We start from the raw sequence: 24705 nt of genomic DNA, 5'->3' as shown, positions 1-24705 counted from the left end.
GTGTGTTTGTGTGTGTGTTTGCTTGTTTGTCTCTTTTCCCATTAGCTTGAAGACTTTGCAACAGTAGAACATTTGGCTCAACCCTGAACACTCAGCGTTTAGCACAGAGCCTGGCACATAGTAGATACTCAACAAACATTTGTGGAATGAATGAGAACATCAAACAGGAACACCTTCCTCTGCTTGGTACAACAGACTTCCGTGTGGCCCTGAATCTTATCTCCCACAAGCTTCAGCATGCCATGACAGCACAACCTTCTGCCACACAGCCCTGTGAACAATGCTTCAATAACGTAGTCCAGCAGGCCTCAAGAAGCCCAACATGTTCATGACAAGACCCAACATGGACCATATTAGGCCTGCCCTGAATCTCAGACACTGCTCCAAGCTCTGGGCCTGCCCAGCTGACCACAGGGGTTCCCAAGGGACCTCCCAGCCCTAGATCCACTGCATTTGGGATCCATACATCTGAGCTCCCAGGCCTCAAATAGTGGGTCCTCAGCCACAGACCTGGGTTGAGCAGAGCATGGTGGGTGGGTCTTTGTCTTCCCAGGAGGCCCCGTGCAGCCTCCAGAGAATGGCCCCTGCTGAGCACCCTGAGCAGCTGGGGAACTGGAAAGGGGATGGGGTAGTGACAGATTCCGGGGAGAGAAGAGGAGGCTCGGACCTCTGTTCTGCTGTGTGACCTCAGATGGGTCACTGCCTCTTTTTAGCCTCACCTCCCTTTGCAGAAGGGCTTTCCAGGTGGCGTAGTAGTAAAGATTTTGCCTGCCAAAGCAGGAGGCACAAGAGATGTAGGTTTGGTCCCTGGGTTGGAGTAGGAAATGGCAACCCACTCCAGTATTCTTGCCTGCAAAATCCCATGGACAGAGGAACCTGGTGAGCTTCAGTTTCATGGGGGTCACAAAAGAGTGGGACACGAGTGAGCATGCGTGCGCGCGTGCACACACACACACACACACACACACACACACACACACACACACACACACACACACACACACACACACACACCCTTTGTAGAAAGAAAAGAGCATCTAAGAGCCTCTAGGGAGTATCAGGATACTGATGGGAAACCAAGGCCCCGAGAGGGGCAGGGTCTGTCCTGACAAGTGAGGAAGGACAGAATCACTGCGGAGACCCAGGCCACCTGCCTCCCGGGAGGCCAAAGGGCTCAGAGGGCAAAGCCTGCTGCCATCTCCTCACCTGTTGCTCTGCCCTAGGCCCTTGGACAAGAATAAAGGCAGAGAGCGAGTCACCAGGAAGGCGAGGAGCTGCGGAAAAGGAAAGTGGGGTTCCAGCCCCTCCCCCAGAGCCCTGCCCTTTCCCTCTCCTCCCTGGCCAAGGAACCAAGTGAGTCACAAGATTCCACTGGGGCGGGCTCAGTGCCAGGCTCAGTGATGACGAGGGACCTCGGAGCCATGCTCTTGGCTCTGTTCTCTTTCCTGGCTCTGCGTTCCTGTCTCCTGTGCATGGACAGACAGGCAGGCAAGAACAGGCAGACAGCTAAAACCCCTGAACAGACACAAACAGACCCCTACCCAGATACACAGACACCTTGTAGACAGGCAGACACAGACAGGGACAGTCACACAGCTATACACATTGACACACAAGCCAACAAGCACACAAATACAAGCAAACAGTACACTGACATAAGGACAGACCCATGACCACACAGAGGCAACATCCAGACACGCAGGCACATGCTGCTGCTGCTGCTGCTAAGTCGCTTTAGTCGTGTCCGACTCTCTGCGACCCCATAGACGGCAGCCCACCAGGCTCTGCCGTCCCTGGGATTCTCCAGGCAAGAACACTGGAGTGGGTTGCCATTTCCTTCTCCAATGCATGAAAGTGAAAAGTGAAAGTGAAGTTGCTCAGTTGTGTCCAACTCCTAGCGACCCCCTGGACTGCAGCCTACCAAGCTCCTCCGTCCTTGGGATTTTCCAGGCAAGAGTAATGGAGTGGGTTGCCATTGCCTTCTCCGGCAGACACATGACAGATAGGTAATGGAGATACAAGCAGACTCAGGCACACTCAAACAGAAACACCTCACAAACCCAGATACGCACATGACACAGACTCACATGGAGGGCCTGCAGGGGGTGATCTGGGGCAAAGAACAGGCCAGATGCCCCTGGGCCAGCCCTCAGCCCCAGATCCACACTGAAATAGATTCATGAAAGTGGATTCTCTGGGCACGAGCTCTTCTGAAGGCAGCCTCCATCTCCTTCCCAGTACGAGGGGACTGCTTTGCAGTAAGACAAATGGAGGTTAGACATAGAAAGGGACTTCCCCTACAGGGAGGGTGTTGAGACCTGCAGTGGGTGACTAAGGATGGCTGGGGGAAAGGAGTGAAGTGGTGGCAGGAAGGGAGCCTACCTTTTGGCTGTGTGACCTCGGGTAAGTCTGTTCTGAGCCTCAAGGGTCTCATCTGGTTCTGTCCTCTCGGGTCCCTACAAGGAGCAGATGGCTAGCTCCTGTGAGTGTTTGCACCAATGCTGGGGCTCCAGGACCTTACTCCTCCAACCCCCACACCCCTACTCAGGGCAGGATTCCCTTCTTGACTCCCTGCCCATTACCCCCTGGCAGGGGGTAATCCAGTCAACTCAGTCACAGATGCCCGTTGTCTGGGTCCCTCCCCTCTCCCAGGGGCCGGCCAGCTGAGATGCCCCAAAGCTGGAGGAGGGTGGCAGGGAGGTCAGAGGGAGGGCAAAGGGAATTCCCAGTGCTTGCATTTTCCTCCATCCAGGGGCGTCTGTGAGGCTCAGGCCCAGGATGGGGGGGTGGTCTGTCCAGGTGGAGTCTCTTTCATCCTCCCGCTGTTAAGAGTCCTCTGGCCCCAGGCCCAACCTTTGGAAGACAGGGGATTGCGCAATGGGAAGGTAAAAGGTGATGGCGGGCCTGGCGGGACAGAAGCCCCATTGTTTGGGGCCCAGGCCAGCCTGGGCAAAGGAAGGGTTTAAGCCTGGGGCAGGAAGGGGAGGTTGCTCTGCAGGGGGTGCCAGCTGGCAGGGCTCTTGTCTTGGGACCCTGGAGGGGCGCAGGTGGGGAGCAGGATCACCCCACCCCACCAGGGGGCTGGATTTGATAGAAGGGGCAGTGTATGGTGAGGCGCCTGGGCTGATGGGGAGGGTAGAACCGAAGAGGGGTCTTAGCGCAGGGAGGCAGCCCCCCCCAACCACACCCACTCCATCCTTCCCGCAATCCCCCCCTGGGAGGATGAGTCTCCCAAGGCATCTGCAGGGTCCTAAACTATCCTCCTCCAGATTCCAGTCATTCCTGGAAACCGAGACGGCTTGGGGCGGCTCCAAGGCTTGCGGGGGGGGGGGGGGCTGGGGGCGGTGCCCAGTGAAGAGAGGTGCGCAAGACTGTATTTATTACTGAGGGGTCGCAGGGGGGCTTAGCCATTTTTGCCGCCCACACTTTCTGCGTCATTTCTCTAACTTAGGTCCCAAACTCGGAACTCCGCCGCCCCCTAATCTTCCTTTGTCGGCTCAAGCCCCTCGGCCCGACCGCGAAGCCCACCGGGCAGTCCTTCCCAGGGTCAGTAGACCACTTAGCGTTTCTGCTTCGGTTGGAGTTGGCCCCCTAAGGGAACGGCTTCCACCGGAGACCCAGCAAGGTCAGTCGCGTGCTCACGATCCCTTTCCCCAAGTCCCGGCTTCGGGGGTTACGGCGGGGCTTATTCCAGGTGCGAACCCGCCGGGGCCCCTCCCTTCCTCCGGAGGCCGGGGCGGCGCGCCCCGCGGGGCGGTACAAAAAGCGATCCCGCCCCGCTTCCCTCACTTGACTTTGAGTGTCCCGCGGCGGTCGCGGGGAGCGGGGAGGCGGAGGCGAGAGAGGCAGCGGGGCTCAGCCCACACCCCTCACCAGGTAGGGCCTCTCCCCGGCTCGGAGGGGGAGAGAGAGCTGTAGACAGAAGGAGCTGAGAGGAGGAGGGGCAGGCGGAGGGGCCGAGACAGGTGGCAGAGAGGGAGAATAGAGGCGGGCAGAGGGAACACAGAGCGAGGGACACATGACGGCACAAAGTCAGGGCCCCCCATCAAGGACCGAGGCTGGGCAGGGATCCAGGACTGAAGGAGACCTAGGGCTCGAGTCCTGGGTGTGGCCTTGGGGGGGCACCAAGAATGCCACCGTCCCCACCTCCCATTCCCTGAGAGTCCCCTGGCAGGTCAGAGAGGGGCTCCACTTCTTGCCCAAGGCCCCTCCCCGCCCTGTAAGCCAGGGCACATAGACCGTGGCTCCTCGCCCCGTCCTGCCAGGGGACGCAGGAGTCAGGGTCCCTGTTGGATCCCCGCAGACTCGCAGCCCCAGGAAGCAGGGGAAAGCAGTCCCCGGGGGTGCCAGGGAATCTCTGCTGCCCGCCACTTCTGACCCCTGACCTCTGCCCTCCCTGGGTCCAGGAGGCACCATGTGGCGCCATCCGCTGGGGCTGCTGCTGCTGCTGTTGCTGCTGCTGGCCGGCGAGTTGGGCGTGGGTGCCCGGCGGGGTCGTAGGCGCCGGGAGCTAGCACCGGCTCTGCACCAGCGTGGCATCCGGGATGCAGGGGGCAGGTACTGCCAGGAGCAGGACCTCTGCTGCCGCGGCCGCAAGGATGACTGCGCCCTGCCCTACCTGGGTGTGACCTGTTACTGTGACCTCTTCTGCAACCGCACCGTCTCCGACTGCTGCCCTGACTTCTGGGACTTCTGCCTCGGCGTGCCACCCCCCTTCCCCCCCATCCAAGGTGGGCACCAGACGGCCAGGGGTGGGTCGCTTTGTCAAGCCCAAACTCAACAAGGCTCAGGAGTAAGGCTGATGCCTTGACGTTTCCAGGGGAGGCTTCGTAGCATCTGGAAAGAGATCCCGCCCCTCTCTCTTTACCTCTGCCAAGTACTCACTCTGGACTAACTTGAATCTCTCCAGTATGATTGAAAAAGAGCCTCGGTCAGCGGGATTTTCATTTGGCCCAGGAGAAGGGCAGCCACCTGCCCTTTCTCCCGGTCCTTCCTGTCGCCGTATTCCAGACTGAGAAGGTGCTGGCCCCACCTGCTGACTCACTCTCAGACTGATAAACCACACAAGCATTGGTCATTTTAGCAGTTCTTCTGCTTTTGCTCAGGATTCCTTATCCCTGAGATGGCTGGTCACACCTGGGAGGTGGGTCAAATCTGTTCCTACCTTCAGCCCTGACCACCATCCACCCATCCCAATCCAAGAGGAGAATCACTTGACTTCCTTCCCAAATTCCATGGGGCTGCAGGTGTGAGACTGCATACCTGGGTTGTCATCCCAAAGTGCTGTGTTATCTCAGGGGAGTCATGTACCTTCTTTGGGCTTTGGCTTTCCCATATTTGTCCCACTCTCCATCTCCAAACCCCAGCTCATTTAACTGGCATAGGATCTAAGGAATGTTGTGGCTGACATCCAAGTGAAGCAAGAGGGATTTGGGTTAGAGTCAGTGAAGAACTTCCAAGTAGTGGGAAGTTGATATGTGACTCTTAGGAGAGGTCTTAAGTTATAGCTTGGCTTTGCTTTCAGTGAGGGCTGGTGTGTGTGTGTCTGTGAGGATTCAGGACACCAGACCTCCGAGGATCTGGCCATCTCAGCCTATCATGCCTGGTCTTGGTTCCACTTCTCTTCCTGTCTTCCCTCCCACCAGGATGTATGCACAAGGGTCGCATCTATCCAGTCCTGGGAACCTACTGGGACAACTGTAACCGTTGGTGAGTATTTGGGACTTGGAGGGGGCTTGCCTTGTGGGCTTTGTGGCAACAGACTTGTTTCAGATTCTATCCCTGTCACTCATTTGCTGGGGGCAAGGCCTCAGTTTCCTCATCTGTAACATGGGAATTTTTACCCGGACCACGTCAGCTTCTACACCAGCCTTCCAACAGCAGTCCCCAGGAGTAGTCAACCATGGATGCCCGGCCCCAGGTGCAGCTCCTCCTGCCTGGGGGCCGGGCTACTTCCCCTCCCAGCCTTTCTCGCTGTCACGGGAGAGTCCAAGAAGGGGGCGCCAGGAAGGAAACCTCTGACTGCAGCATCCGCTGACCTGGACCGGACGAGGGTCAGGGATGGCCGAGCTGGCAGCCAGCCAGAGTGCAGCAGGGCCTTCCCTGGAATGTGGCCCCTCCTCCCTCCCCCACCCCTCCCCACACTCCCCAGCAAGAGGATGAAGGGGTTGGGGTACGCCACTCCCCTAATCGAAGGCCCGAGATGGGAGGTGGGAAGCCTTGAGTGCTTTAATGAAAATAAGGGGAACCCTAAGCCTTGGAGGAGGAGGCCCTGCACCCACTCCGCCCCCTGCTCTGGGACTGAGAGGGCCCCTGGGAGGAGGAAACTTTTAGGAATGTGTGATGTATAAGTGGTTTCCATTGCCTCACTGGTGTGATCGGTGCTTGGGTCACAGTGAGAGTGAAGATTTATGCATTTCAGCATGTGTCAGGCTAAGAGTGCACGTGCACTCACGTTTGCATGCTTTGAGTGTGTGTGACCTGTGTGTGTGTTTCAAAAGATGGAGCATGCCTGTATGATTCTGCTGGTACTGATAGGATGGACATGAAGGGGTTAACACTGTCCCTTCCCTAGGGCCTGGCCACCCAGGCCCCCTCTGGAATGCTGGGACCTGCTGCCACCAGCCCTGCCTAGACCTGCTCGGACAGCCCTGGGGGCAAAAAGGGAGGCGGGCAAAAAGGGAGGCGGCAGGAGAGGACTGACCAAGCCACTTCCCTTCCAGTCCAGCTCTGGCTGTGTTCCCCGCACTTGACACCTGAGGGAGGGTGTGGGGCAGTGTCTGGGGACCTCCCAGACTTTGGGAGCTCTCCAGGGATGTTTTGAGAGCCAGAGGCGGGGTGGGGGGAAGGACAAGAGCCTTCCTGAACATGCCCGCAGCTCCTGGGGCTGGAGAGCCCAGCCATACTGGGTCTTGTCCCCTTGAGGCTCCTTAAAAGGCAACATTGGAGGCGGGAGCCTCGGGCAGGCTCAGAAGGACGAGGTTTAGCATCTTGTCATAGCAGAGTTATGAGCTTGGAAAAGCATTGTAGAATTCACAGAATTCAACTGTTCAGCCGACATCTGTTAGAGACCTACTATATGCCCGGCGTGGTGCTGGGTCAAGGAGATGCAGTCAGTATGCAGCAGACAGTCCTTGTCCCTGCACGGGGGCCTCTAGTGTAATGGTGACACAAATAATAAACCTATCATTACAACCTGTTCCAGGTGTGATGGGGGACAGAGTTCAACAGGGGATCTTAGTTCTGAGTGGGATGAGGGTGAGGGAAGGCCACTCAGGAAGGGACGTTTATGCAGATACCAGGGAGATGAGAGCATGAGTGGCCCAGGCCCAGGAGGAGGGAACAAGGGGGGGTGATGGCTGCTGGAAAGGCCAGGAGGTGGGACCAAGCTCACTGCAGCTAGAGCTGTGAAATGGGGAGAGACGCCTGGGGAGGTGCAGGCCACGTCCCCTGGGTCTCATAAGCTGTGCCTAGGATGTTGCATTTTGTTCTAAGTGCCGTGGGAAGCCACTTAGGGAGCACACAAACTGATGTGTGTTGTTCAAAGAGCTCATTGGCTTTAAGAGTGGGATGTGTGTCCTAGGGGAAGGGAATTATTAAGTAAGAGCCTGGTAAGGAAGCCACTGCCGTGGTCCAGGGACCAGAGTAGGGTGATGGTGGTGGAGGGGTAAGAGGCAAGTGGATTCCGAGTCTTTCATGATGCTGGGTCTGCTAATAGGGGAGGCATGTGGCAGAAAGTAATCTTCAACATGATGTGGATGGTGGGGGCAGGGGTGAGTAACGGTGGAGACGTCATGGACCACACGGAGTTCTGGCTTGAACAGCCCAGAAGATAAGGTGCTGTTGTCTGAGTTGAGGATGTTGTTAGGGGGAGGAACAGGTTTGGGGGAGATAGCTTAGCCGTTTTGAGATGCCATTCACATACCCAGAGGAGATGCCAGGAGGCCAGTTGGATCTGAGTCTGAAACTCAAGGGGGCGGGGAGTCGGGGTTCCTGTACTGAGAACAACAATAGGAGATGACAATTTCTGAGCACATAACATGGGCCAGAACTTGGGCTGAATACTTTGCAAGCTTGCCTTTTAATCCCTGGAAGTTGGTGCTATTATTATCCTCATTTTACAGACGACATTGAGGGAGAGTTTTAAATAACTTCCCTAAGGTCACACGGGCTTCCCTGGTGACTCAGTGGTAAAGAATCTGCCTGTCAATGCAGGAGACGCAGGTTCGATCCCTGGGTCGGGAAGATCCCCTGGAGGAGGACACGGCAACCCACTCCAGTACTCTTACCTGGAAATCCCATGGACAGAGGAGCCTGGAGGGCTACAGTCTGCTGCTACTTAGTTGCTTCAGTCATCTCCGACTCTGTGCGACCCTATGGACTGTAGCCCTCCAGGCTCCTCTGTCCATGGGATTCTCCAGGCAAAAATGCTGGAGTGGGTTGCCGTGTCCTCCTGCAGGGGATCTTCCCAACCCAGGGATTGAACCCAGGTCTCCCACATTGCAGGGGGATATTTTTTACCACTGAGCCACCAGGGAAGCTCTGGGCTACAGTGTACGGGATCACAAAAGAGTCGGATACGATGCAGCAGCTAAACAGCAAACAACAGAAAGGTCACTAGTCAGCTAAAATCAGAACCCTTGATTTGATTCGGAATCCATGGTCTTAATCGTTTCACTATATTGCCCCATTCATTCATTTATTCATTCAACAAATATTTATTAGGTCCCTACTATGTGTTAGATTTTGTTTGGGGGCACTGAAGATATCAAACCATACCCGCCCTCGAGGACATTAGATCCTATGAGGAAATAGATATAAACAACATAATAGCTAAAGATATAATACATCAGATAGTGATGACAGGTTGAGGAGAAAATAAAACAGGGAAGTAGGATAGGAAGGGTGGAGGATGCTGAGATAGGGTGTTCAGGGCAAGTCGCCCTGAGAAGGTGACATTTGAATAAGGACTTGGAAGAAGTGAGAGGGGGCCATGAGGATGCTTCCTCCTAGGAAGAAGAGCTCAAAGGCCCAGGGGCAGGAGCGCGACTCGCGTCAACCGTCAGGGGACCAGCCTGGTTGGGTCCTTAGGAAGCAGGTCTTGGAGGAGGGGGCCAGAGAGAGGACAGATCGTGCAGGGCCTTGTTGGCATGAGAGCACTTTGGCTCTTATCCTGTCATGTGAAGCCAATGGCGAGTTTTGGGCAGGGGAATGGCATGATATGATTTGAGTTTAACAGGATCCCTGTGGCGGCTGTGTTAAAAATATACTGAAGGGGTGGGGCCCAGGGCCAAATAGGGGAGAACAGTGAGGAGGCTGCAGCCTAATCCAGGTGAAAGGTGATTGGACCATGGTGGCTGCAGGAAAGAATGAGACGCGGTTTGGATTCTGGATGTGTTTTTAAGGTAAAGTCAACAGATCTGCCAATGAATCAGGTCAGCACGTGAGAGAAAGAGTCAAGGGTGCCTCCCAGGCTTTTGGCCTGCGCTCCAGGAAGGATGGAGTGGCTGTTTTCGAGGACTGTGGCAGACGCAGGCCTGGGAGTAGGGGAGAGCAGGAGTTTGGTTTGAGATGTGAGGAGTGTAACCTATTAGACACCCTGGAGGTGAGGCTGTGTAGCAGTCAAGATCCTAGAATCTGGAGTTCAGGGAGAGATCTGAGAAGCAGATGTAAACTTGAGAATCATGAACATGAAACTGACATTTAAAGCCACCAGGCTGCATGGGATCACCTGGGGGGTCCTCTCGTAGGTGCTGATGTGGAATTTCAGGCCCACATGTTGACCTCCAAGGCCTCCTCCCTTCCAAGGATGCCCAGCCTTACCTCACTTCCCTTCCCTCCTGTTTTTCCAGTACCTGCCATGAGAAAGAGCAGTGGGAGTGTGACCAGGAACCATGCCTGGTGGACGAAGACATGATCAAGGCCATCAACCAAGGCAACTACAGGTGAGCGGCCCGAAGCATGACCCCAGTGGGCACACATGCACGTGCATACACATACAGATGTACATTCTGCCCGAGAGGCGTGTCCTACCAGGGGCACCCACACTCAGATCTTATTCACGTGTACACTCAGCCAGTAGGCGTCTCTCCCACTCACATGTACATTCCTCCAGGACGCCCAGCCTTGGCAGGTCTGTGACCTCCATCCCCTCTCTTTCAGCTGGCGGGCTGGGAACCACAGTGCCTTCTGGGGCATGACCCTGGATGAGGGCATTCGCTACCGCCTAGGCACTGTCCGCCCATCTTCCTCCGTCACCAACATGAATGAGATTCATGTAAGTCCACCCCTGCCTACAATCCTGCCATCTCCCTTTGGCCTATGACCCTACGGACCCTGGCACCTTGTGCCCTGTTTCTCCAAGGGCCTAGGCCTGTCCCCCACCCATAGGCTGTGTGTTGTGTCCAAGTGACTCCCCTTCTCTGGGCCTTAAGTTTCTGCCTATAGCTCGATAGACTGCACCGCAAGAACTGGTGCTCAGATTCGGAGTTTCGTGGTCCTGGGGTCTGACCCTCCCTGGCTTCCCGGCCCTCCCCAGCTTGGGAAAAAATGTCATTGGTCCCAGTATGGTGGGGTCAGGGCCCCAAAGGGCCAGGAGGTCACCTTGGTATTTTGGGAAGGAAGGGACAGGCACTCCCCCAGTTTTGGCCAGAGAGCTGCAATTCTCGGAAACAAATGCCATCTCAGCAGAACCTCAAGGGAGGAGAGGGTTTCTCCCTTCCCACCAGTGGGACCCTGTAGAGGGAGAAATGGGACCCAGACCCAGGACAGCGCCAAGGGTGAGGAAGGGGAGCTTCAGCGGGACAGGGCTGGGCCACATGCCGAAGGCTCTGGCCGTCAGTGGCAGGCAAGGAGGGGCTGGTGTCTGGCTGGAGCGGCCTGCCCTGCAGAGGGAGTTCAGCTCAAGGCTGGGGTGACCAGACCCTGCCCCTGCCCTTACTCCCCGGGGCCTCTGGCTATTTTCTGCCTCCTACTGTTTGCTTTGGCAGCCTGCCCAGTCACGGGATCTTACTGCTTCTTCCCTCCTCTGCCCTTTGGGGCCCGAATCCCAAGGTCCTGGTGGGAAGAAGGATGTAAGTGGATCAGAAGGTGCAGAGGAGGAAAGAAGCCAGAATGGAAAGTGGCCCGGTCACTTCCCTGTTCCTGGCTTCAACTGCCTCACCTGTAAACAGGACTAGTCACTCCCCAGCGGACACTAGGGAGGCACTAAATGGTGCCTGGGTGTCCCTCTGGGCCAAGGTGGAGGTTGCTGGATTCTCTCAGATCAAATCTCTCACATTTTGGAGGGCTCAAGATCAAATTGCAGAAGGCTTTGGACTCTTGGGAGACCTCCCACGCCTAGGGCCCCGGAGGGGCAGGCTGAGGCAGAGGCAGGAGACAGACAAGAGTGGCCTTTGCCTTGCAGACAGTGCTGGGTCCAGGAGAGGTGCTGCCCAGAACCTTTGAGGCCTCTGAGAAGTGGCCCAACCTGATCCACGACCCTCTAGACCAGGGCAACTGTGCAGGCTCCTGGGCCTTCTCCACGGCAGGTAGGTTCAAGGGCAGGGGCTGGCCAGGGGGGAAAGAAGGGCCAAGACCTGAGCCCCCTGACCACCCCTCTATCTCCCTTACCAGCTGTGGCATCCGATCGAGTCTCAATCCATTCTTTGGGGCACATGACACCTGTCTTGTCGCCCCAGAATCTGCTGTCTTGTGACACACACAACCAGCAGGGTTGCCGTGGTGGGCGACTGGATGGTGCCTGGTGGTTCCTGCGCCGTCGAGGGTGAGCAGCAGGGGGCACGGATAGGGAAGAGGGCATCAGGCAGGGGTCTCAGGAAGCGAAAGCCTGCAGGAAGGGCCTGGGCCAGGCTGCCCCATGCTCACTCTGTCCCCGCTCCCTCCCACTGCCCCTGCAGGGTTGTGTCTGACCATTGCTACCCGTTCTCCGGCCATGGGCGGGACGAGGCTGTCCCCGCACCCCCCTGCATGATGCACAGTCGGGCCATGGGTCGGGGCAAACGCCAGGCCACCGCGCGCTGCCCCAATAGCTATGTCCATGCCAATGACATCTACCAGGTCACTCCTGCCTACCGCCTCGGCTCCAACGTAAGTCTGCACTTGAGTGAGGGGCAAAGGCAGGAGAGAGCTGGAAGCCTGACCAAAGGCTGGAGCCTCACACCTGATGGATCCTCTCCTCCCCACCCCCTCACCCTCCAGGAGAAGGAGATCATGAAGGAGCTAATGGAGAATGGCCCTGTCCAAGGTAAGTGTCCCTCATCCTGCCCCGTGATGCCAGAAGCTTGTGCCTGCTTGACACTGGGCACGGGGGCAGCACAGGTGGTCCCTACAGCCCTGAGCAGCAAGTCCAGCTGGAGCCGGGGACTATGTCCCCTCCTCGGGAGTAGCACCTGGAGGGGGCACTTAGAGCCTTGTTACCAGAGGCTCTGGGGCCTGGGCATGTATCTCCAGGCTTGGGCATCAGTGCCTGTGCTGATGGGCTGAGCCACCTCCTCTGACCTCTGCCCACAGCCCTCATGGAGGTGCATGAGGACTTCTTCCTCTATCAGAGCGGTATCTACAGCCACACACCAGTGAGCCTCGGGAGGCCGGAGCGATACCGCCGGCATGGGACCCATTCTGTCAAGATCACAGGGTAAGGGGCTTGGTGGGCAGCGGGGTCGGGGGCAGCAGGGCTTGCCCTGGGGGCTCTAAACCTGCCTTGAATTCTTACCACCTCTCTGCAAAGCTCCCTTTTAAAGAGGAGGAAACTGAGACTCAGAAGGAGGAGGTGCTCGCCTCAGGGCACACCAAGAGTTAGGGGCCTTTCAAAGTGTTCTAGAACAGTTCCTTCCTTACACACCAGGAGAAATCACTCCCAATCAAATACAGACAAGGATTCAAGGGTTGCTCCACCTCTCCCCAGCTCAGCGCCTGTCCCAGCTCTGCCTGACTCACTGACTCATACCTCCAGCCCTCAGTTTCCCCCACTGATGTAACAGGAGATGCTAGAGTCATTGATTTCAATAGTTCAACTGATACAATGTACTTTGTACCCGCCTCCACCCCCTCAACCAGCCAGGTAAGGATGGAGGGCAGGCAGATGTGTGCCCCCATCCCCACTGTGGGTCTCTGGAAGGTGTAGGCTTTTCTGCTCCCCCTGCTGCTGCTGCTAAGATGCTTTAGTCGTGTCCAACTCTGTGCGACCCCATAGATGGCAGCCCACCAGGCTCCCCCATCCCTGGGATTTTCCAGGCAAGAACACTGGAGTGGGTTGCCATTTCCTTCTCCAATGCATGAAAGTGAAAAGTGAACGTGAAGTCGCTCAGTCGTGTCTGACTCTTAGCGACCCCATGGACTCTAGCCCACCAGGCTCCTCCATCCATGGGATTTTCCAGGCAAGAGTACTGGAGTGGGGTGCCATTGCCTTCTCCAGTTCCCCCTGCGGATGTCCCTTTGTGCCCCATGGGGACTTAGAGATGTGGAGACTGAGGGAGGTGCAGAGAGGGACAGTGGCGCGCCGTCCTAAGTCGCTTCAGTCTTGTCCAACTCTCTGCGACCCCATGGACTGTAGCCCACCATGTTCCTCTGTCCCTGAGATTCTCCAGGCAAGAATACTGGAGTGGGTAGCCATCCCCTTCTGCCGGAGGTCTTCCCCACCCAGGGATTCTTTACCCCTGGTGCCACCTGGGAAGCCTGGTGGGGCTTGGGCAGAGAGGGACAGAGAACTGCCCAAGTCCTGAGGGGGACCAAGTCACCAAAGGCAACAGGGGCCTGGCTAGGGAAGGCCGCAGTGGGGCGGGAGCTCCTGAAAGTACGTGAATCAGCGCCCTTGTGGCTCTGGCTCTGCCCGGCAGGTGGGGCGAGGAGACGCTGCCCGACGGGAGGACCATCAAGTACTGGGTGAGTCCTGGCGCCGCGTGCCCTGCGGCCGCTGTCACCTTCCGCTGGCCCTCCTGCCCTTCTCCCCCACCGCGATTCCCCTCCTCACGGCCCCCTCTGCGTTCCCAGACGGCGGCCAACTCGTGGGGCCCGGCCTGGGGCGAGAGGGGCCACTTTCGCATCGTGCGCGGCGCCAACGAGTGCGACATCGAGAGCTTCGTGCTGGGCGTCTGGGGCCGCGTGGGAATGGAGGACATGGGACACCACTGAGGCCGCGGGCACCACGCCGGGAAGAGCCCCCCTCGTGGGGCGGCAGCCCCCCGCCCCGCCCCGCCCGCTCGTCCGCCCGACGGGACTCCAGGCGCCAGGGGTCTAATCCCTGCGCGGTTCCGCTGACGCAGCGCCCGGCCTGGGAGCCGCGGGCTGGCCGGAGCCCCCAAACCTCCCAGCGTGGGAGGGGCTGGCCGGGGAGGAGCAAGACCCCCACGCAAGATCACCGAAGCCAGGACAACCCCCTCCCTCCCAGTCTCCAGCCCACGACCTCATCCCATCCTTGTACTTTTATTCTTCAAAGATATTTATTTTTCTTTTCACTGTTTTAAAATTAAAAAAAAAAAACCAAGTATTGATAACTATGGTATCTTGAAATTTCTGGGCGCGGAAATCCAGGCCAGAGTTGGAGTGGTATATGGCCAGACAGCAGAAAGGACTGCCTGAGGCCTTGCTGGTTGGCAGGGATGGGGGTCGGGGGACCAGAAATCTTAGCCTCCACTCAGCCCGAATTGTCAGTGACCCTGGACACTGATCCATTGGGGGTGGGACATGGATGGCGCGGCCTTTGGCCCCCAGAGATGTGGGCCCGTGGGAATCACCTCTCAGACGCTGAGTCAGCGCAGCCTGGGGTGCGGGGGAGTCCAACCCACCAATCAGCAGAGCTGGCGCCAGTGCCCAGCAGGCAAGGGGGGCATAGCCCGGTAGACGCTGGAGCCTCTGTCTCTGCAGATCAACCTCTCCAAGCCACCCAGGCGAAGGGACCCCCCCACCTCTACCCCTAGGCCAGGTTGGGCCTGCCTCTCTGAGCCCTCTCTCTACCCCGTGTCCCCAGGCTCTCAGTGCCAGCGGAATTAAGTCCAGGCCTCACTCGCATTCAAGGCCATCAGGACCCACCCCACCAGCTTCCTCACCAGCTTCTTCACCCAGTGCCCAGGCGACTCCAGAGTCCTCCCTGCTCCCTAATATCCAGCACACATGCAGACCACTGGGCATTTGCACATGCTGTTTTCTCTCGGTCCAGATGCCCTTTCATTCTACCTACCCCGTCTCACTGCTGTTCACAACCTAGCTCCAAGGTTTCTTCACTCAGACAGTACCAGAGGAGAGTAACAGATGTGCCAGGTGCTGTGCAAGGGAGCCATGGTTCCCCAAACCACCCCAACTCCTCTTAGCATGGTTTAGACACCCTCTCCCTGAACTCAACTGCACCCTGCCCTTTCACCGGTATTTCACTATCTTCCTCATGCTGGAAGTTCCTTGAGAAACAGAGACTGGGTCTGGTTCACTGATGAGTCCTGGTACCCATACCTGTACCCTGGATAAGGTGACATTGCAGTTTGTGAGATGGTTGAATAACATGACCCATTCTTTCCTTTCCATTCCCTTCCCAAGCCTCTAGGCACAGAAGTCAGTATGGAGCCCTGCCTTTCCAGAAGCTCAGGGAGGCTGTGCCTGGGGATGGTCCTCCCCTGGCAGCAGTCCTCCTTGCCCCCCCAGCTGGAGTCACTGGAGGAGGCACTAGGAGGGTGTATTCCCTGGAAGGCAGCCCCTCAGTGCCAGCCATGCCGCCCAGGGCGCCTGGGCATCACCTGAAAGGAATGTGGGGCGACCGATAAGTGGCTGCCTTTGTTTCATTTCCTGTTTGCTAGGACATCCCGAGCCCAGCTCCCCTGGCCGGCCTGCTTGTCCCCAAGGAGCCAAGGCCAGCCAGAGCCCTGGGGACAACGATGGGAAGGGAGTCCTGAGCAGGGCTGCCTGATTACTACCCCCTCTTCGGCCTCCAGACACGCCTCACGACTCCCACCCTACTGGAAAAACCCCGGTCCCAGGCGCGGCTGGAATTTTTCTACAAGGACCTTTGGCGGAAGCGGTGGGGGTTGGGAAAGGGAGGGGAGCAGGGGCGTGGCTGAGTCTCCAGGCTCTAGCTCTGTCTGCCTGGCTGGGAGGCCTGACCCTATGCGCCCAAGTAGGGTCAGCCCAGCCCTTCCCTAGCCTCATGGACCAAGGAGCCCCAGGCCTGGGAGCCTCCCCCAAGCCCCTCAAGAGTGCAAATGGGGCTGGGGAGGGCTTAGCCGGTCCCTCAGTAACCTCCACCAGCCACCTTTGGTTCTCTGATATTGGCAATGGGCTTGTAGGTGTTGTGTTTTAAATCTTCTCCACTGGCAGCTCTCAGGACTCAGACACTGGGTTTATATTTATTTTATATATTTATTTATTTTTTTAATTAGGCTGCACCACAATGCACGTGGGATCTTAGTTCCCTGACCGGGGATAACACCTGCAGCGCCTACATTGGAAGTGTGGAGTCTTAACCACTGGACCACCTGGCAAGTCCATGGACATGTGGTTGTAAAGGGACAGGCAAACCAAGGATTTCCAACCAGATTACCACCCTTGAGTCTGTCCATAAAGAAATCCTGGCACCGCAGCACCCTGCTGTGTTCTGAGGCTAGTCCCTTACCCTCTCTGGGCCCCTGGCATGAGTCCTTAGACAAACCTGGGTTTGAACCCCTGCTCTCCTTGTTCTGCACTGGCTATGTAACCTTGATCTTTGAGAGCCTGTTTTTCTATCTTTTGTTGTTGTTGTTCAGTCACTCAGTTGTGTCCGACTCTTTGTGACCTGATGGACTGCAGCATGCCAAGCTTCCCTGTCCGTCACTATCTCCCGGTGTTTGCTCAAACTCATGTCCATTGAGTCGATGATGCCATCCAACCACCTCATCCTCTGTTGCCCCTTTCTCCTCCTGCCTTCAGTCTTTCTCAGCATCAGGGTCTTTCCAATGAGTTGGCTCTTCACATCAGGTGGCCAAAGTACTGAAGCTTTAGCATCAGTCCTCCCAAGGAATATTCAGGGTTGATTTCCTTTAGGATTGATGGGTTTGATCTCCTTGCTGCCCAAGGGACTCTCAAGAGTCTTCTCCAGCACCACAGTTCGAAAGTATCAATTCAGTGCTCAGCCTTCCTTATGGTCCAACTCTCACAACCATACATGACTACTGGGAAAACCATAGCTTTGACTATATGGAACTTTGTTGGCAGAGTTATGTCTCTGCTTTTTAATGTGCTGTCTTGGTTTCAATCTTTAATGGGGATAATAGTACTCACCTCCTGGAGTTGTTGGGAGGATTAAAAGAGACAAAGCATGCTAAACATTTAACAGCATACTTGGAAATTATTAAATGGTAACAGCCCTAATCTTTTAAAGGGGGTTAGATTTGATAATGTAAAAGCTTTTCACAATGAGCTAAACATTTTTTAGTGCTTAACCATAGCCTCTGACAGCATGTTGTTCTGAGTGTTTTGCATATATTATCTCATTTAATGGACAGGAACGCTTGGCAGGCTACAGTCCATGGGATTGCAAAAAGTCGGACACAACTTAGCGACTGAACAATAATGACAACATCTCTTTTAATACTAAAAATAAACTTCTATTTCCTTATTTTGCAGATAGTTGAGGCAGGATTAAACTCAGGCTGTCTAAATTCTTATACTAATCAGCTCTGTACTAATAGTGGTTGTTTGGTAGTGTTAATCCAATTTCCCTAAGTCCTTTCCCTGCATGAGAAACTCTTAGCCATCCTTCAAAGCCCAGCTCAAACATCCCTCCTCTGGAAAGCTTTTCCTAGTATCCATCTTCTAGACTTCCAGAGATTCTAGCATACATCCCTGGTACGTGTGTGTGTCTTAGTTGCTCAGTCGTGTTTGACTCTTCACGACCCCATGGACTGTAGCCCGCCAAGCTCCTCTGTCCATGGGATTTTCTGGGCAAGAATACTAGAGTGTGTTGCCATTTCCTCCTCCAGGGAATCTTCCCAACCCAGGGATTGAACCCATGTCACCTGTGTCTCCTGCATTGGCAGGTGGATTCTTTACCACTGATCCACCTGGAAAGCCCAAATCCCTAGTACAGAGGGGCAACTTTTCCTCCCACAAATCATTGTGGCAGGAGTTTTTTTTTTCTTAGTCCCATCTTTCCTATGCACCAAATGTTCCTCTTGGGAATTCATTCTGGTCTTCTGTGGAGCTCTGCGGGGTCCCAAGGCACCTGACTTTCGTTTTCTGCAAGCTGCTGAGTTACATCCCTTCACTAGTGCTGATGCCTCACATCTTCCTGGTATCTTGCCAAACCCCATCCTTGCCTGGTGCCCATTAAGGGAAAGGAATCCATGCCCACTGAGCCTGCAGCATGCCAGGCCTTGGGCTGAGTGCTGTGCACACTTCAGCTCATTTGATCCTACACACAACCCTGTGAGAAAGTATATCTTTAGAAACCAAAGCTAACCACTGAGGCAACTCTGGGAATCTAAGGGAGAAGTGAACTTCCAGATTGTGAGCAGGGCTAGTGGGCCCAAGCACAGCCAGAACTAGGAATCCAAACCTCGCCAGGACTCACATTCTCTCTCTCCCTCTCTAGACTAACTCTGCTATTAGGAAGGACATTTGACCAATGACAGCTCCTGAGCCTTTCACATTTTCACAACTGTCTTCTCAGCTCTGACTCAAAACAGAACAGAACAGGGAAGGCTTCTGATTGGCCCAGCTCTAATCTATAGCCAAAGGACAGGATCATAGATGCCATGACCACTCTGGATGAACCAGTGTTTGGAGGAGGAGACCCTAAAGAAGGGAAAGACTGCTGTTCCAGGGAAAAGGAGAGATACTCACCAGATGACCAGAAGAGTCAACAACAGCCAGGGCTTACTGTTACCATCAGTGGACAGATAAGGAGATAGAGGCTTAGGGGAGCGTGGGATTGGTCAGGTCACTTATCTGTTAAGTGGTGCCACTGGATACAACCCACATTGCCTACCACTCGATTTATAGATCAACCCAAAGAGATGACTTTGTAGGTCAAAGAGTGAGAGATTCCTTCCCCAGCTTCTCCCTGAGGACTCATTCCTGAGCCCTGGGAGATAACTTGTCTAGAATTCCATCCATTTCATGAAAATTCTGCCGCTCTGACACTAATACCCAGGGTAGTTTTCCAAAAGTAAAGCAAGACTGAGTCTGAGCAGGCCTTCCAGGAGAGCATCCTGCTTCCTGATCCCAGGGGAACAGTGTGGTCCCCATCATGGGATGTGATGAGATGGTTGAACAGGAACTGTTTGCTGGGAGACCAGAGGTATGAGCGAATGAATGGACGCACACAGGCAGGGCCCAGGGGCATGGTCAAGTTGACAGCAGGGCCCCCTGCTGGCCGAATCCGCACCCGCCACAGCCTGGAGAAGCGAAGAGCAGAGATCTGGGTGACTCTCAGAACTGAGCAGTTGCCCACCTGCACGTTTTACAGACATTCCCTGGGTGAGTCCTCATAACTTTGTGAAGCCTGGAGACCAGCCTGAGAAGACAAACAGATGGGGGGCAGAACAGGGAATGCATCTCAGTCTGTTGGAATCCAGGGCCCCCTCACTCTGTGCCTCTCACCCAGATGTCATGACTCAGCCTGGTCAGGCTTTGAGGTTCCCCTCATCTGGGGCTCTGTCCTCCACTCAGGTTCCCTTTCCTTGCCTCAACACACACAACTTCCCTTGGAAAGCCTCTAATTCAGAGCCCAACAGACCCAGGCTCAAAGCCCAGCTCCACTGCACTTCTCAAAGCTCCCTCTCGACGCTGAACCTTGGTTTCCTAGTCTGTAAAATGGAAACAGTGATCTCTACTGTCTCTGTGTGGGAGCTGGCCAAGACTGAATGTTTCCCTGAGAATAAGGAAACAAGGGAAACAAGTTGGGCCCACTGAGAGTCAGACTGGAGAAATTGGTACCTAATGAATCAGAGCAGAGATATACAAAGTCACCATAAAGGGCCAGGCTGGCTCTCGGTCCTGCAAAATCTGACAGTCACTTGGTGAAGTATTGACCCCTCTAAAGTAGAAAAGCATCCTCAGACAAAGGTGAGTCCCTGTGATTCTGAGACGCTGAGACTGTCCAGGAAGAGGCCACTCTGGCCATCAGACCAGTGGCCAAGATGAACCTGTGTTAAGATGGATAAGGTGGGTGTTGTTGATGGGTTTTGAGTAGTTCCTTCCTCCGAGACAGGGTGGTACTTTGGAGATCCGGATGTAGAAGTGGTCTTAGACTGGGACCATTAACCCAGGGTCTCAGCCTCAAATGCCTTTGGGTCTAAGCAGATACACGAGTGACCTAGGAGTGTCAGAACAGGGAGTCGTGGGGCCTATGTCCAGCATGTGTTAGAGAGTTCACACTCGCCTAAAGGCATTCAGAATCAATGATTTTTAAACACATGATACCAGCCTGCATTGCTCAGGGTCCCAACAGGAAACAGATGGCGAGTTCTAATTAAGAGAACTCGGGCAGAGTTTATTTTCAAAAAGACTCATGACAAAGTAGGGTGTGGGGGAGTCATAGGAGAAATTGCAGGGCTCTGAGGCTAGCGATAGCATAGCTTTCATTCCCCCAGGTCAGCAGGGTCAAAGGGAGAGAGAAGTGGCCAGGTTCTGATGGAGAGAGTTATGTAGAGCAGAGGTGACCTCACAGCGAAGAGGCAGAGGAATAAACGTCAGCCTCACTCTCTCTGCTGCCTCCTCTCCTGCTGGCTCCTCATTCACCAAACCCCACAGGAACAGTGGCCGTGGACTTTCACATGGACAAGAAATACACTTCTATCTTATTTAAACCACTGTTTTTAGGGTTGTTTGTAGCAGCAGTCTAGCCCTAACCAACACACACATAAAAGGAAACATCTGCCAAGAAGATCTAATAATCATGAACTTACATGGATCATAAACTTATATTTATTTTGATGAAACATATAAAGCAAATCTGGCAGAACGACAAGGAGAAAGCCAGGAACCTATAAACAAAGTGGGAAATTTTCTTTTTCAAAGTGGGCAATTCTAATTAAACTTTCTTAAAACCAGAAGATCAAATAGCAAAACATTAGGAAGGATACAGAAATTAGGACAATGTAATTAAGAACTTCATCTGCTGGATAAACATAAACTTTACTCCACCTTACACAAAGAATACCCATTGTTTTCAAGCTCACATGGAACATTTTTAAAAATACCACATTTGTGGCCATAAAGGAAGTCTAAAATTTCTTTTCAAGAATCAATATCAGTCACGTTCTGTAGCCCCAATATGATAAAATTAGAAACCAACAATAAAAAGTTTGCCAAAGAAATACAATATATTTGTTAACTTAAAAGCACATTTTAAATAATAATCTCTATATGGAATTAGAACATTATAATGAAAATTACAAGATATTTAAAACTGAGTAACAATAAGTAAAGTGAAACTTGGAAGGAAAATTATAGCTTTAAATGCATTTATTAAAAACAGAAAAGATTGGCAACACATGAATTAAACATCCAACTCAAGATTTTAGGAGAGACCATAAGAAAACTCGAAAAGAAAGGAAAAAAGGGTGTAGTAAAGCAGGAATTAATAATATGGAAAACAACAAAAAGTTTAACTATTTCTTTAAAAGCCTTAATAAAATTAATTATTAGCACAAAATACACAATATTGGGAATGAAAAGAAGACTATGACCAGAGATGCAATGAAGGTTTAAAAAAAAAATCACTAAAAAAACACCATGAGGACCTAGTGTTCTGGCACGATAACAGATCAAGATAATATGAAAAATCCAGGAAGTAAACTCAAAAGGATGAAGTAGATTACAAAAAATGGGGAGCAAAAACCCCCAAAAATATTAAATGTGAGAAATTCAAATAAGCAGGGACTTAATAAAAATGATTTTTATTTTTGATTAATCAAAAATAATTTTAGCTGATTTGGGGGATGAAATAAACATGATAGGCTAAAAATTGGAAAACAATCAAATTATAGACAGGAAACTATGATCAGAGTTCTAAAGCATTCTAAGGTCCTTTGCCTTAGTCGCCCCGTCGTGTCCGACTCTTTGCAACCCAATGGACTGTAGCCCACCAGGCTCCTCTGTCCATAGGGATTCTCCAGGCAAGAATACTGGAGTGGGTTGCCATGCCCTCCTTCAGAGGATCTTCCCAATCCAGGAATCAAACTCAGGTCTCCCACATTGCAGGCAGATTTTTTACCGCCTGAGCCACCAGGGAAGCCCATGAATACTGGAGTGGGTAGCCTATCCTTTCTCCAGGGGATCTTCCTGATCCAGGAATCAAACCAGGGTCTCCTGTGCTGCAGGTGGATTCTTTACCAGCTGAGCTACCAAGGAAGCCCTGATTGTTCTAAAAGAATTGATCAGATAACTGAGGTAGGCATGTTTAAAATTTAAGGATGACTAATGAAAGACCAGAAATAGAAAATATTCTAACCAGTAGAGAGGAAACAAAGGGAACGCAGACAGTCCAATCAGTCCACCTCCAGGCAGGAAATGACAAATAGAAGAAGCAAAGTTTGTCAGTTTCCAAGATGATCCCTGTGATCGCTGCCTCCTGGGACTCTTGTGTAATTCCCTCCCATAGTGTGTGGGTTGCACTTAATGACTAGTTTCTGTTCAGTAGAATGTGGTGAAAGTGATGGTATGTCATTTCCAAGTAGGGCTGGCTTTCTGTGAATACAGCCTGTACTCTCACATAGGGTAAACTTCTCAGAAGAGCTCCATGCTTGGTTTAATGATCTGCTCTTACTGACGTGAAATTTCTAACAATTTTTAAAATAAGAGTTCCCACAAATTACGTAGCCAGTTTTGCTTCCAAGGTCAGATTATAAATAGGGTTGCCATATAAAATTCAGGAAGTCCGGTCAAATCTGAATTTTTAATAAGCATGAATGATTATTTTTAGTTAAGTACACCCCATGCAAATATTGAAATTATTATCTGAAATTAAAATTTAACTGGTACCCTGTATTTTCATAGGTGGTTTCCCTGGTGGCTCAGGTGGTAAAGAGTCCGCAATGTGGGAGACCCTGGTTTGATCCCTGGCTTGAGAAGATACCTGGAGAAGGAAATGGCAACCCGCTCCAGTTGCTATTGTTGCCTGGAAAATCCTATGGATGGAGGAGCCTAGTGGGCTACCGCCTGTGGGATCTCAAAGAGTTGGACATGACTGAGCGGCTAACACTGTATTTTATTTGGATAAGTTGTTTCAGCCACCGTAGTTGGGATTTGTTATTTGCCGCTAAATGCATTCCTAACAGGCACATTGGGTGATTACTAAGCCAAAAGAAGCTGGTGTAGCTTTAGAAATATCAGATGAAATGCACTTTAAATTAAAAGGCATGATCTTTGAGGATGAGAGAATCATTATATAATGGTTTACAAAGAAATTGTTATCAGGGGGATATAATTCTGAACTTGTTTGATCCTAATAGCATAGTCTTCATATTATGTTTTTCCTATAGAAAGAGAAGGAGAGGGCAACAGAGGATGAGATGGTTGAATGGCATCACTGATTCAATGGACATGAACCTGCACAAACTCTGAGAGATGGTGAGGGACAGGGAAGCCTGGCATGCTGCGGTACATGGGGTCACAAAGCGCTGGACACAACTTGGCAACTGAACAACAACAACAACAACATAAAGGGACAGATAGTAAATATTTTTAGACTTTGCAGGTAATATAGTCTCTATCTCAACCTCTCATCTTTGCCATTGTAATGACAACGCAATCATAGATAACACATAAGAAAAAGAACATGGCCATGTTCCAATTAAACTTCATTTACAAAAACAAGGAGTGGGCCAAATTTGGCCCATTTACCATAGTTTGATGACTCCTGACATAAAGCAAAAGTTGAGACAGTTTTGAAGATGAATGGATTCAGAATTCATCTCAAGGACTAAATTGAGCAGCCATAAGATTAATAAATATGCAGAAAATTTGAATAACATAATTAAGAAGCTTGTTCAAACAATCAGAAAACTGACATACTTCTCATACAATAAGGGAAATTTTATAACAATTGATTACACACTAGGTCATGAAGCAAGTCTGCCCACAGAGTGAAGAACTGATATTGTATAGGTCATCTTCTATGATTAAAATAAAATGAAATGAGAAAACCACTACAAAAAGATAACACTAAGTTTGAAAAGAAAGGTCTTACCTGCAAATACTTAACAGGACAAAGAAAAAATACAAAATTAGTAATTGACTGACAATGAAAGCATTATAGTTTTTAAATTTAATACTTTAAATTAATTAATTTGTTTTTATTTTGAACTGTTTTGGGTCTTCATTGCCGTGCAGGCTTTTCTCTAGCTGTGGTGAGTAGGGGCTCTAGTTGCAGTGTAAAGGCTTCTCATTGTGGTGGCTTCTCTTATTGCAGAGCACAGGCTCTTGGGCATGTGGGTCAGTAGTTGGGGCACGTGGACCCAGTAGTTGTGGCTCCTGGGCTTTAGAGCATAGGGTCAATAGTTGTGGGGCATGAGTTATGTTGCTCAGTGGCATGTGGGATCCTCCCTGACCAGGGATCGAACCCATGTCTCCAGCATTGACAGGTGGATTCTTTACCACTGAGCCACCAGGGAAGCCCCAAAGCATTACATTTTGAAATTTGAATTCAACTAAAGCAATCTATTCTTAAATAAATTAATTAAGGAGTTCGCATTAATAAAGATTTCATATTAATGAGTTGAGCATCCAAGTTAGGAAATCAGA

At 52.5% G+C, this 24705-nt stretch overlaps 1 protein-coding gene across 1 annotated transcript; it reads left to right on the top strand.

Moving 5' to 3' along the window:
- Positions 1-3817: 3817 nt before the first annotated feature.
- Positions 3818-14489, top strand: TINAGL1 (tubulointerstitial nephritis antigen like 1). Its single transcript, XM_081586047.1, has 12 exons — positions 3818-3876; positions 4407-4730; positions 5646-5709; positions 9852-9944; positions 10162-10276; positions 11405-11528; positions 11614-11764; positions 11898-12087; positions 12199-12244; positions 12511-12634; positions 13836-13881; positions 13990-14489. Exons 2-12 carry the CDS (start codon positions 4415-4417, stop codon positions 14128-14130), a joined length of 1410 nt encoding a protein of 469 aa, XP_081442173.1. The 5' UTR covers positions 3818-3876; positions 4407-4414; the 3' UTR covers positions 14131-14489.
- Positions 14490-24705: the final 10216 nt, after the last annotated feature.

Source organism: Giraffa tippelskirchi, chromosome 3 (genome assembly GCF_054371585.1).
Source record: "Giraffa tippelskirchi isolate mGirTip1 chromosome 3, T2T-mGirTip1v1.2.pri, whole genome shotgun sequence".
Taxonomy (NCBI): Eukaryota; Metazoa; Chordata; class Mammalia; order Artiodactyla; family Giraffidae; genus Giraffa; species Giraffa tippelskirchi.
This window is presented reverse-complemented; position numbering and strand designations above follow the sequence as displayed.